At 31.7% G+C, this 14,204-nt stretch overlaps 1 protein-coding gene across 1 annotated transcript in view; it reads right to left on the reverse strand.

Moving 5' to 3' along the window:
* LOC111713374 (alkaline ceramidase) overlaps positions 1 to 13,334 on the reverse strand; it is a 14,169-nt gene extending 835 nt beyond the window's left edge. The window contains exons 1-11 of the mRNA XM_023488222.1: positions 13,280 to 13,334; positions 11,845 to 12,161; positions 11,156 to 11,232; positions 8,960 to 9,055; positions 8,021 to 8,103; positions 5,833 to 5,885; positions 4,948 to 5,065; positions 4,207 to 4,275; positions 3,379 to 3,464; positions 2,540 to 2,651; positions 2,242 to 2,279 (exon numbers count right to left, since the gene is read on the reverse strand). Coding sequence (XP_023343990.1) covers positions 2,242 to 2,279; positions 2,540 to 2,651; positions 3,379 to 3,464; positions 4,207 to 4,275; positions 4,948 to 5,065; positions 5,833 to 5,885; positions 8,021 to 8,103; positions 8,960 to 9,055; positions 11,156 to 11,231 — 731 coding nt within the window. The 5' untranslated portion in view covers position 11,232; positions 11,845 to 12,161; positions 13,280 to 13,334. The remainder of the gene's footprint in view (positions 1 to 2,241; positions 2,280 to 2,539; positions 2,652 to 3,378; positions 3,465 to 4,206; positions 4,276 to 4,947; positions 5,066 to 5,832; positions 5,886 to 8,020; positions 8,104 to 8,959; positions 9,056 to 11,155; positions 11,233 to 11,844; positions 12,162 to 13,279) is intronic.
* Positions 13,335 to 14,204: the final 870 nt, after the last annotated feature.

Below are 14,204 nucleotides of genomic sequence, written 5' to 3' on the forward strand. Positions count from 1 at the left end.
CAAATAATATAAGGTTACTCTGAAAAAAGTGTGTTTAGACATCATTGTTTTGTGTTAAAAAGTGCTTCTAGTAGGTACAATATTATGCCTAATTTTTAAGGTTAAAACGGCATTATAGAGAAAAATGTTTCATCCACGACCCCTCCATTTGTGGGTATTTTACCCACTTCTAGCACTTTTTAGCACATTTGAAAGATAGTAGGCTAAAAGGCCTAAACACATTTTTTTTCAGAAACACCCTGTATGTAAATTAGGTTTTCAGAGACACCCTGTATATATATTAGGTTTTCAGAGACACCCTGTATATATATTAGGTTTTCAGAGACACCCTGTATATATATATTAGGTTTTCAGAGACACCCTGTATATATATTAGGTTTTCAGAGACACCCTGTATATATATAAGGTTTTCAGAGACACCCTGTATATATATTGGGTTTTCAGAGATACCCTGTATATATGTTAGGTTTTCAGAGACACCCTGTATATATGTTAGGTTTTCAGAGACACCCTGAATATATATTAGGTTTTCAGAGATACCCTGTATATATATTAGATTTTCAGAGACACCCTGTACATATGTTAGGTTTTCAGAGACACCTGTATATATATTAGGTTTTCAGAGACACCCTGTATATATATTAGGTTTTCAGAGATACCCTGTATATATATTAGGTTTTCAGAGACACCCTGTATATATGTTAGGTTTTCAGAGACACCCTGTATATATATTAGGTTTTCAGAGACACTACCCTGTATATATGTTAGGTTTTCAGAGACACCCTGTATATATGTTAGGTTTTCAGAGACACCCTGTATATATATTAGGTTTTCAGAGACACTCTGTATATATATATATTAGGTTTTCAGAGATACCCTGTATATATATATATTAGGTTTTCAGAAACACCCTGTATACATATTAGGTTTTCAGAGACACTCTGTATATATATTAGGTTTTCAGAGACACCCTGTATATATATTAGGTTTTCAGAGACACCCTGTATATATATATATTAGGTTTTCAGAAACACCCTGTATATATATTAGGTTTTCAAAATTGTAAACCTCTTGTTTCTATCTTAACATTACTTCTTTAATAATCACATCACTATTCACCATTTTACGAATTTTACCGTACATGTCGCTTTAAAACTAAAATATTTTTTGCTGCTAATTTTTGAAAAAGAAATAAAATTGTAAATTTAGCTTATTTCTATATTATATTGAAAAAGTTTACATATCACAGATACTTTAACTCGGGTAAAATTAAATTTAGAAAAGTACCATAAAACTGATTTTAAAAGCCATATAATAAAGCAATTTTTTTTCCTCCAAAATATACAAATAATTTTAAAACCCTAAAAATTATTAGTGTTATAATACCATATATAAATAAATATCATTAATGAGAGACCAAAACATTAAACAATGTAAACAGTCCCTATAAGAAGTTTGAAAAATATATTCACATTGAGTATTTTGTTCCCTTCAATTTATCCGAAGAATTCCCTTGTGCAAAGATACTATGGAGGAAGAATATCCTGAATTTGACACAGGCTGAAAGGGACTGAAAAAATTCATACCGAGAGATTCTTTTTATTCCTCTCTATATATTCTATTCTCTATGGTAAAATGCCCATAAATGATTGGGGTGTTGACGTTAAAATAGTTTACTCTAAAATGCATTCTTTTACGTCATTTATTTTTTCAATCCTCAATTCTATCATTGAAAACTAAATCTATTCTATTCTATTGTTTGAAACGTATCAACAAGATTATAATTTAAATTTTTGTTCATAAAGAAGACACTTCAGAACTTAATCTGGTAATTTGGGCGGCTTAAGTCTTCCTCCCCACGTACATCCATGAAATCATCTCTGGATTGTTCAGCAGATTGACCTAACCAACATCTCAGAACAAACCCCTTCAGCTTATAACTTAAAATTTCCCTTTCATATTTGACATTATAACTTTGTTTTACAGGATTTTAAATTTTTGATTTTGGTTTCAACAGTAATTAGTACTAATTCTAAAATCTTTAAAACGGCATTTTACAGAAAAATATTTAATCGACGACCCCCTTCCCCCCCCCCCTCCAAAAAAAAGGCTAAAAAGCATAAACATGAATTTTACTTTCCTTTTTCGAACCAATCGGGGTTCTCAATCTATTGTTTTTACTTGTTTTAAAAGCACTTAATATATTTATAAAGCTAGTTGTTGAAATAATTTTAGAAATACCTTAAAATTGGGGATTCTCCTGGGATATGATTCTTAACCTTAAAAAGAACAAAACATAAAAAAATGAAAGTGTTACTTACTAGACAAAAAAATGTATTTAATGTCTGTTTGATAAAAAGGAATTTGTACTTTATCCCTGATCAGATAAGGGTTTAAAGGGGACGGATATGACTATTGCGCCATAAATAAAGGGACACATAAAATTTCGACTACAGTTCCTTTAAAATATCAAAAAAAATTGAAGATTATCTTTAAATTAACATAACATATTTCAAAACAGACAATTTGTAAATTTTACCTCAAAATATGCAAAGAGTACAATTGCGGTGTATGAGGCCAGAAATATGAGAACATGCCAGAACCCATGGAGATATGGGAACCCAATACCAGACCAGAACTCACAAAACAGCCTAAACAGATCAGATCCATAAATATTAAAAACTTTACCAGAACTCACATAAGATATACAGAAATATATAAACCCCATTAATATTGTAACCTTTACCAGAACTTACAGAACAGTACAGATAGATCAGAAATATATAAACCCCATTAATATTGGAATCTACACCAGAACACACAGAACAGTACAGATAGATCAGAAATATATAAACCCCATTAATATTGGAACCTACACCAGAACTTACAGAACAGCACAGATAGATCAGAAATATATAAACCCCATTAATATTGGAACCTACACCAGAACTTACAGAACAGTACAGATAGATCAGAAATATATAAACCCCATTAATGTTGGAACCTACACCAGAACTCACAAAACAGCCTGCATAAATCAGGGATATAGAGACTAGATAAAAATAAATATTATAAATAATAAATAGATAATAATAGAAAAACTTTGGTGCCCTGGAAGTAATAGAGAAAGGTCTAATTATTTATGTGAAATTACTGTTGAAAAGCTCCTCAAGTTTTATTTTGAGAAACTCACTTTTATTTGGTTAAACGTAGGAAAATTGAAACCTTTTTTAATCAAAAAAGCTCGAAAAGGGAAGTTATGATTGAAAACATACTTAAAATTTTGAATTTTGAAAAATAATCAGTTTCAAATAAAGAAAACGAGAAGTATTTCACTGTTTTCCGGTTTTCACTGTAATAATTGAGAATATACTTTACCTATCGTTAACCCAGCAAAATATTGCTAAGCTCCAGAGAAGAATACTTCGCTTCCCCAGGCTCACCACCCTAACGTCATTCTCAACCTAACAGATGAAGATTAATAAACTAGTTGGAGAACCCGGAGTTGCCCTGGTTTATATTATTTATAGCTGATCTTACCGATAACCCCCACTTGGTATTGATTCATGATTTGAGCTTAAATGCCCAGCGTTGCCCGTGGAATTTAAAAAATTTCTGATTTTTTTTAATATAAGGGACTGTTACCTATATAAGAGACTGTTACCTATATAAGGAACTGTTACATTTATAAGGGAATGTTACCTATATAAGGGACTGTTACCTATATAAGGGACTGTTACCTCTATAAGGGACTGTTACCTATATAATGGACTTTTATGTAAACTCATTAGAACAGGAGGCAGAACAAGGAACAGTACATATATATAAATGTGAGCTTAGAGCTTTATTAGAGAAATAAAAGTAGTGGGGCGCCTAAATCTTTTATCGGTTATATGAATTAACGAAACGGACAGGCTTATCAAGTATTGTCTCTTTGCTTTTAATAATTAACTTTCCTTTCAGAAAACAGTTAATTCGCTAAACAAATTGTGTTTTGTTAACAATCTCAATTATTTAACGGTGTTAACGTAAACTGCCTTCAAAGTTAACGGTCAACAGTAGTTATGTTGAAATTTCAGAAAATACAGAAGTCAACAGTCAAAAACATCCGCACAATTTTTTTAAATTTTTTTCCTTTTTTGATGTTCGAGTAATATTTTTTGTTCGTTTATTTTCTTCCCTTAAGTAATTGTACTAGTTGTTTACCTTTAACTGTAGTGCAAGCAGTACACTAGCGGGAACACTCAATGTAAACAAGAAAAATGCATTTACAACCTGAAAACATGATTCAAAATATAAAAATGATTTTTTAAAATAATATTTTACGATAATAGGAATTTTTCCGCGCTCAATAATATAAATTGTTTTCATAATTAATTAATTAAGCATAGTTTCTTTCATTCCTTTTATGTTATGGATTAAATTATTATTAAATTAAATTATTCTAAAAATTGGACAAAAATAATGATAAAATCGACGAAATTTACAAATAAACAAGGGTGTTCTAAAAAAGCGCTCTAATCACTCAAAAAGAAGACATTTTAATGCTCTTGGCCGCCATCATTGAGCTATAAATTAGGCCTAACAGTATTCATAATTAAAAATGCTAAATAATCCCTTTGGAAAGTATCATAACAAACTTCTCCTTCTCCAACTTCAGTTAAAAAAACTGTGACTCGTGTTTCTAAAATTCATATCGTCGATTCAAGCCTTTAAAATTTTCTCTATTTAAGAATGAATGAGTTATCCATGTTTTTCTAGCTAAAGATTGTGCCTTTTCTGTAAAGTGACTGCATACGGATTTATGCTGCATAGACAATGATGGAGATTGACAGAATTTTAGACATTTCAAGAAAAAAGGTATGATTATGAATAGGAAAAATCTTTAAGCAGGACTTCTCAAAATTAAGTTGTCAGCCTTTTAAATTTAATTTATAAATTACTTACTGGTTGAAGGAAGCCTAAAAATGTTGCTAGGGTGGCGCCGAGCATACACACTACTGAGAACTTTCTTCGACCTTCGGGGTCTTCACGCCAGCTGGGGGGCAGAGCAGCCCGGGGGTACCTGCATACATTAGATCATTCATTAATTCATCCTTTCGATCATCCTTTCTTTATATCATTCATTCCTTCATTCATAATTTCTTCATTCATCCTTTTATTCAATAATTTCTTCATTCATCTATCCATCCTTCTTTCTATTCTTTCATTCATTAATCCTTTCTTGCATTTCTTCATTAATCCTTTCTTGCATTCCTTCATTAATCCTTCATTTTATCAATACATTTTTCAAGACAATGTTGTGCAACATGATTCATAAGAATAAAATGAAAAATGTTTACTGTTTTATTGAACATAATTTTTACTGTTTTATTGCACATTATTTTCATCAAAATTATTTTAAATGGAAATTAAATCTGTTCGACACTTTTCGAACAAAAAAATTAAATAATATTAGGAGTTTTACTTTCTAGTGTACAAGTTATGATTTTTCAAGATTATTTTTTTATCGAAATAGTAAAAAATCACGACTTCAAGCTTTTTAAAGAATGATATTCTAAAATATCAATTTTCCTTTACAGCGACTGCAAACGTATTTTTAAGTGACCCTCGATTATAGTGTCGAAAACCTTTATCTGATCAAGGTAGAATTTTAAATATGTATATCCATGTTTTGAAAACTGTTAAGTGTTTTTTCATTTGTGGTTTCTCTGCCAAAGTGACCAGCGCATTTCTTGCTTCAGAAATAATGGAGAAATTATCTAAATTGAACACTTTTAATTATAATGCCCCTTAATAAAATTACGATGACATTCTTTTTTTTAATCTTACCATAATGAGAATCCAGCCATTATTACCCAAAGAATTGCCATTTCATCCAACAACTGAAATAAAATTTACAGTGAGAACAAGAAAATAGTGCAATTCTCTGTCTTCTGTTTACTTTTAACCATGAAATTTGGCCCAATATTTTGAAACTGAACTATCTCTAAAAGAGAGCTATATCAGTTATAAGAACTGCAAAATTAAAAAATAAACATTTCTAAAAATAAAATGGTTCTATATGAAGGTATGGTCACTGGTCAGTTTTAATGCTAATAAAAATAAATCTTTAAATTTAACAATACGTATTTGGTTAATATACCAAAAAAATTATGTAACCCCCCCCCTGCAGTAGAATATAGAACTAACGAAAACCATTGTCCGAACTTGCCAACATTTTGTTCTAGTGCTAAGCAGTGCTCAGGATCCATTAAATTTGGATGCGGATCCGGATCCTGGATCCACACTTGAAAAAAATCCGGATCCGGATCCAGGTTATTTCTATATTTACTGATTTTTTTTAACAAAGCAGAATTTTTAATTTTTTTTTTCTTATTTTTTTCGCTTATTTTTATGCCAAAACTTGATGAACTTTTCAGTAATCAGGAAATTTTATAATCTCTCTTTTTCAAAAGTTCAGATTTGGGTTTTGATGGTAAATTTTTTTTGCAGTTTTTGGTTGATATTTTGCCCCTTGAATCCGGATCAAAGGGTCAAAATATCAACAAAAAACTGGATCAAAAATTCTTTTTGCTCTCTAAGTCCAAGTCTGAACTGTTAAAAAAGAGAGTTTATCAAAAATGTTCATGAATTGGATCCGGATCGATTTTTTTCCAGTGCGGATCCAGGATCCGGATCCGGATATAGATCTGCATCAAAATCAATTGGATCCTACGCCCTGAAAATCATGAAAAGAATGTTAGGCATGTCAAAATTTGAGAGAAATCCCTAATATTCTATTTCTATGTTCGAACAACGTTTTAGTGATTTCGAAATACTTTCAGTAGTTTGTCAAATATGTATTGATTTTTAATCACTCCATNCCCCCCTCCCATGGTAAAACTAGACTTTACCACACTAGCATGCTATTTTATGTTAATAAAATATTTATAATTCTGAACTTGAATTGCAGAATTTATATGGATTCCAAATTGTTCATATATTAACGTTTCATTAATACAACATTTTTCAAAGAATCTATATCATTGAAATATCATTTAAAATAATAAAATCATTTAAAATAATAAATGTGTGACTTTATAAAAATAGATGTTGATTGTTGATACTTTTTTCATGCAGGGATAGTTAGTTCAAGTGAACAATAAAACTTTTAACTAATTTACACAACTTTACTTCTTGAGAAACGAAAAATAAAGTAAAAATTTTACAGTAGTCTAATTAGATGTATAGGAACATATTTCTCAACAGAAATTTGTCAATAAATCAATGCTAAAATCGATTATTTCGTTTTCATTATTATATTGAATTTCTAATTTTCTTTGAATTTATTCGCAGATTTCTTCAAATTCTTCAAATGTCATCTTTTCAATAATAATTCTAGAAAATCTGCGAACATCTTTGTGAATAATGAGAAACCAGAATAATGAGATAATAGAAACTAATAATTGAACAAGATTACTTATTTTCGATGATAAGATAAATTTTTATTTTCTCAACATGTTCCTATACATGACGTCTGTAGTTTATTGTAGAACTTTTTTATATTCTATGTCGACATTATTTAATGGTCTAAAAAAACTAATTCTGAAAACGTATCCACCCCCAAAGTAGAAGTTTTGAACATCGAAGTTGCGCTCAAACTCAGGATTTACAGATCTTAAAAACGTTTAATATGTCTCAAATGAATCCGAAAGAAACTTTCCACAACACTGCATACTCAGTTCAACTACCTTTCATAGCCGGTCACTCCCTTTAAGCACCTTCATCCCCCCAGATCAGAGGTGTATATTTCTAAGTATTCCCCCCCCCCCTCCTGCTGGGGGTAAAAATATGCTTTTCAACAAAAATTTATTCATTTACAAAAAACCACATTTATTTTCCCAAATTCCCAAAAAACATCCTTAATTTCTGAAGCAAAAAGTATTTTCAAAGGGTGGGGAAAAGATTCTTATGAAAATATACACCCCTGCTCCAAATTAACATTTTTGTTTATTTCTTTATATTGCTGAGTACTGACCTGTCCTAGTAAGCTGAGAGTGGCATGAAAATATGCTGAGGATAGACCGACAACTATCAATAAAAACCAAACTATGTGAATACCTAAATTATAAAAAAGATAAAATCTATTTTTAAAAGAACTTTAAAGGGAGTGTCTGGCTAGACATGGTAGTTGAGCTGAGAATACAGTATTGTAAAGAATTTTTTAGAATTAATTTTAGACCTATCATACGTTTTTACGGTGCTCGAATAGGTCTCTAATAAATGAATCCCAAATAAATGAATCCTAAAAATATGCATTCTCAGCTTAACTACCATGTCTAGCCAGACACTCCCTTTAAATTTTTCATGTCTTCTAAACCCTTAATCTGTGCAACATTGGGTAAGATATCAAGGATATCTTTTTCTCATTTTGCTTAGAAAATTAATAGTTTAACTAAAAAAAGATATCTCATATAACCCTGAAAAAGGTTGTCGACATTCCCTAGAGTTTTCGACAGTCCCTAAGGTTGTCGCAGTTTCTAGGGTTGTCGACAGTCCCTAGGGTTGTCGACAGTCCCTAGGGTTGTTGACAGTCCCTAGGGTTTTCGACAGTTTCTAGGGGTTATCGACAGTCCCTAGGGTTGTCGACAGTCCCTAGGGTTTTCGAAAGTCCCTAGAGTTTTCGACAGTCCCTAGGGTTGTCGACAGTCCCTTGAGTGTTCGACAGTCCCTCGGGTTGTCGAAAGTTCCTGGGGTTTTTGACAGTCCCTAGGGTTGTCTCAATTTCTAGGATTGTCGACAGTCCCTAGGGTTGACGACAGTCCCTAGGGTTGTCGACAGTTCCATGGGTTGTCGACTCAATTTTTAAGTTTTTAATTTAGGAGCTTTAAAAGCGAGTTGGTTTAATGTTTTCTGCTAAAAACTACGATAATGTTTTAGTTGTTAAAATATTTAAATACAATTTAAAGGCACTAACCTTTCCCGCATTTGTTTGCGTATGGTTTATGTAAACTCATTAGAACAGGAGGCAGAACAAGGAACAGTACATTAGATATTGTGTTAACAAACTCAGCTGAACAAGGAACAGTATATTATGTATTGTGTTCACAAACTCTGCTGAACAAGGGGAACATTATATTAGATATTGTGTTCACAAACTCTGTTGAACAAGGAACAGTATATTAGATATTGTGTTCACAAACTCAGCTGAACAAGAAACAGTATATTAGATATTGTGTTCACAAACTCTGTTGAACAAGGAACATTATAATATATATTGTGTTAACAAACTCAACTGAACAAGGAACAGTATATTAGATATTGTGTTCACAAACTCAGCTGAACGAGGATCAGTATATCAGATATTGTGTTCACAAACTCTGCTGAACAAGAGGGAACAGTATATTAGATATTGTGTTCACAAACTCAGCTGAACAAGGAACAGTATATTAGATATTGTGTTCACAAACTCTGCTGTACAAGGAACAGTATATTAGATATTGTGTTCACAAACTCAGCTGAACAAGGAATAGTATATTAGATATTGTGTTAACAAACTCAGCTGAACAAGGAATAGTATATTAGATATTGTGTTCACAAACTCAGCTGAACAAGAAACAAGGAACATTATAATATATATTACTATATATTTTACATCATGCTCAAAACTAATATGCTATATCTCGACTTAACTTCAAAATTATAGTGTATTATAACCATTCCCCATTTCATTTTCCACAAACGCTCCACCCTGGAAGTTTCAATGAACTAGTGCTGCCAATTATAAACTTAAATGACTTTTATTCTAATTTTTATCAACTAAATTAGAAAAGTTGAATTGAAAACCTGTGTGCATATTTACTTTGAGCTTAAAATATTATGAATATTGTCAAATCCACAAATATATTGATAATTTTTGCATTCTAGACTAAAATGGTCGTATCTCTTGTTTTTGTTATGTAATTTCTTAGTACTATCTAAATTAATAACAAATCTCTCGGACTTGCCTGTATTAATAAATAGATAAAAAATTGTCATCTGCTTTTTAATGGGAGCTTGTCAGTTTTTACAGATAGTTTGGGCCAAATCAGTTCAGGATGCTTGGACAGATAGTAAATATATAAGGGAGGACTGTTACACACATAAGATATTGTTACTTATATAAGAAACTGTTACCCATATAAGGAAATGATACCTATAGAAGGAACTGTTACCTTTATAAGGGACTATTATCTTTAAAAGAGACTGTTATCTATATAAGGGACTGTTACCTTTATAAGGGACTTTGATCTATATAAGGGACAGTTACCTGTAAAGGGACTGTTACCTATATAAGGGACTGTTACCTATATAAGAGACTGTTACCTATATAAGGAACTGTTACATTTATAAGGGAATGTTACCTATATAAGGGACTGTTACCTCTATAAGGGACTGTTACCAATAAAGGCCTGTTACCTATAAAGGGACTGTTACCTATAATGGGACTGTTACCTAGATAAGAGACTGTTATCTATATAAGGGACTGTTACCTATAAAGGCCTGTTACCTATAAAGGGACTGTTACCTATAATGGGACTGTTACCTACATAAGGGACTGTTATCTAAATTAGAGACTTTTTCATACCTATATAAGAGACGGTTACCTATATAAGGAACTGTTATCTTTATAAGGGACTGCTACCTTTATAAGGAACTGTAACCTTTATAAGGAACTGTTACCTATACAATTGGAACTGTTATCTATTTACCTATATAAGGGACTGTTACCTATATAGGGGACCTTTACCGAAATAAGGTAGTTTGATCTATATAAGGGACTCTTATCTATATAAGATGACTATTATCTATATAAGAGACTGTTACCTATATAAGGGACTGTTACCGCTATAAGGGACTGTTACCTATATAATGGACTGTTACCTCTATAAGGGATTGTTACCTATATAATGGACTGTTACCTCTATAAGGGACTGTTACATATAAAGGGACTGTTACCTGTATAAGGGACTGTTACCTATACAAGGGACTGTTACCTATAAAGGTATTTTGATCTATATAAGGGCTGTTATCATACAAGGGAATATTACCTAATACCTATAAAGGGGACTGTTACCTCTATAAGGGACTGTTACCTACATTAGGGACTGTTACCTATATAAGGGACTGTTACCTATATAAGGGGAGACTACATAGTTGTCCTCACACCAGTCCACAGGACTAGACTCTCTTTCAAGGGATATATACATCCTATAATAATAATAATAATAATAATGGTGACAATATTAACATTAATAATAATAATAATAATAATAATAATAATGGTAACAATAATGATAAGAATAATAATAATAATGGTAACAATATTAACAATGATAATAATAATGATAAATTTATCTCTAAGGAAACTTAAAAACCGTTTTCATGGAGTTCACTAGTCAGAACTGTTTTGTAAAATAGGCATACTCAACAAAGTTTTATCTCTATATTCAAGGTGAAAACTTTTAAATTTGAGAGATTAGGGCTTCATCCTTGTACGCCACAAGGCCAGAGAGAGAAAATATAGGAAAATGTAAAATCAGGAAAATATACACCCCTGTTTTAAAACTTACATTTGTTTTATCCACCCTCAATCAAATAATTACATGATCTAAAAATTCAAGGAATAAAACTAGAAGATAATTATTTAAATCTCTAAGTTTTATTTTAATAAGTTTAAGTCCAAGAAATATATTCCAAATTTGAATTAGTTTCGAGAAGTTAAAAAATGTATTGATTAAAGGGAAAGTAAAAATCAAGATCAAAATAAAGTTTTATATATTTTGATGACTTTTTTGCTAGTTCACCCTGTAATAATGTTACCTGAGGGTTTAAATCAGTAAATCTGTGGAAAGTATCAAATTACTTCAGTATCTGATTTCAATCAGGACTGATTAGGAATGTAGCTGATAAGACTGATTATTGATATTACTGTGGGACTGATAAAAGTCTGTTCGCTGAAATTAACTTTTCTGATCTTTGTTCGATTAACTGATTAACTGATTAACTGAATAACTGATTCACTTTTTTCCCTTCACGGAATAAAAAATTTCACACTATTCAAATTTGAAATTTTTTAATTCTAATTGTTGAGATCCGTCACCGACAAATTATCACAACGTAGACCCCTGACAACCTACCTGAAAATACAAATTTTAGAATAAAGTGGATTTTCTAGGGAAGGGTAAATTTTAACGGTTTGAGCGCGTAGAGCGGAGATTTTTTTTTCCCCCCCCCCCCAAGAAATTTTTTACCCCCCCCTAGACCATGGACCATGTACAACCCCATTCATGATGTATATCAAATTATGGGTTTTAGCTGGGTTTGATTTCAATTTCCCAATCATTTCTGGGATTAACAAACTCCATCAAATAAAAGGCTTCCTTTACCACCTTTCAGCTTTCAACTTTCTTTATTTATACCCTAAAGGTTGTCCACTAGAAAGGTTTAAACAGATTATAAAATAGCAAATCCACCAATATGAAAACTCCTCGATGATCAGCCACCTGTACCCTTGGGAGCAAATTAGCTGCTGTGTTTTGAAGAATATTCGTCATAAAGAAGATTTAGGACATGAAAGAGGAGTGGATGAAAATGCTCTTCGGTAGGTTCTACATCAAAAACTACCGTGCCAACTAAATTCCCCTGAAAGTTAACCTTGGCTTTACTGGAAAAAAATATTGTCATACATGCACAGAGACTGCCTTTGGAGCTAGTGTTTCTCATGAAATTTGTCCTAAGTCAAAATCCAATCACCCAGCATAACTTTAAAACTGATGAGTAAGAGCGTTTTTTCTGAAGTCTCTACCCCCAAGATTGTAGGGGGGTAATTACCCCAGGATTCTAGGGGTGGGGTAATTAACCCCAATAACCATTAAGTGCAGCAAATAGTTCCGATTTTTTTGATGGGACCTCACATGACAAGAAAGGTTTATGGCAAGTAAGAATTCAGAAGTATTTTTAAAACTTTAATTAAAGGTAACAGGAAAGCCTACGACATTTGTTATGTTATAACTTAAATGTAGAAACGGAAAGGTTTGCTTTTTAAGTCTCATCGTTCTGCAATAACTAAATTTCCGTAGATTTTTTTTTATTAATTTTAGGAGTTTTCAGAAATCATAGAAGTCAATTTTTTTTTCAATTTCGACCGTCCATAAGCCTTCCCTGGGGTCATTTGAGTTGCCACGAAAAAATGTGGCCAATTTGTTTACAAACAAAGAAACAGGCTAAATTTCTCAATTGAAAAACTGTTTCTCACCCACTAGAATCTTTGGTTTGGTTCCTCTTCCTTCCAAGTTTACATGATTCTGAAACAAAAATAAGTTTAAGTTAAAAAGTGTTAAAAATTTGAAGAAAAAAAAGAGAAATATTAATCCTCAAAATTGCTACCATAATGTTAAAAATAGATAATTAACTATTTTTTTTAAAACAAATCCTTCATAAATATAAATATTCAACATTGAACTAAAAAATATCAAATTTAAACTCTACCCCCCCTCCCCCTTCCTCCCCTGTTTAAAAAAAAACTTTCTGTGTGCATATTTTAGTATTCCTTGATGAAATAACTTTCGAGAAAATTTCTAAAAATAGATTTGAACTTTAACTACTACTATCCACACAACATCTTGATTCTAGAATTTAATGCACGGTAAACTGAGAGTGGGAGGGTGGGGAGGTGGGTTATAAAAACAGAGATAGAAATATATTGAGATTGAGAAGACAAACTAGCTACAGCTGGTTCAACTACTTCTTAATTAGCTCTAGTTGAGCATCCTTTTTATTTGTCAGACTTAATGGAACTGTGAAGGCGTAAATTCACGTGCAAGGAGTTTCCGATTCACAGAATACCATTTAACCCAAATAGATTCTAGTAGAGATGTATTCTTACGTCACAAGTGTCAACTTAGTCTGTGTGTCCGTCGGTCCGACAACATTATTAAAACAGTGATAATATAAGAAGTGCTTATCTTACAGCGAAATAAGTGCAACGTGTTCTTTATTTCCTGTCTTTACACGTTTTTATTTTATCTTGGAAAACGTGTCAGAAAATTTTGTTATTCTTGTTATATTCGACACTGTGACGTCGTGAATAATTGGTCCATTTCTCTGTTGCCACCTATTGTACTTGATAATCTTTTTGATTAATAATTTTAACCTTTAACTGACCCAGGAAGCGCTTCGTC

The sequence above is a fragment of the Eurytemora carolleeae genome, unplaced genomic scaffold (assembly GCF_000591075.1).
Source record: "Eurytemora carolleeae unplaced genomic scaffold, Eaff_2.0 scaffold1417, whole genome shotgun sequence".
Classification (NCBI taxonomy): Eukaryota; Metazoa; Arthropoda; class Copepoda; order Calanoida; family Temoridae; genus Eurytemora; species Eurytemora carolleeae.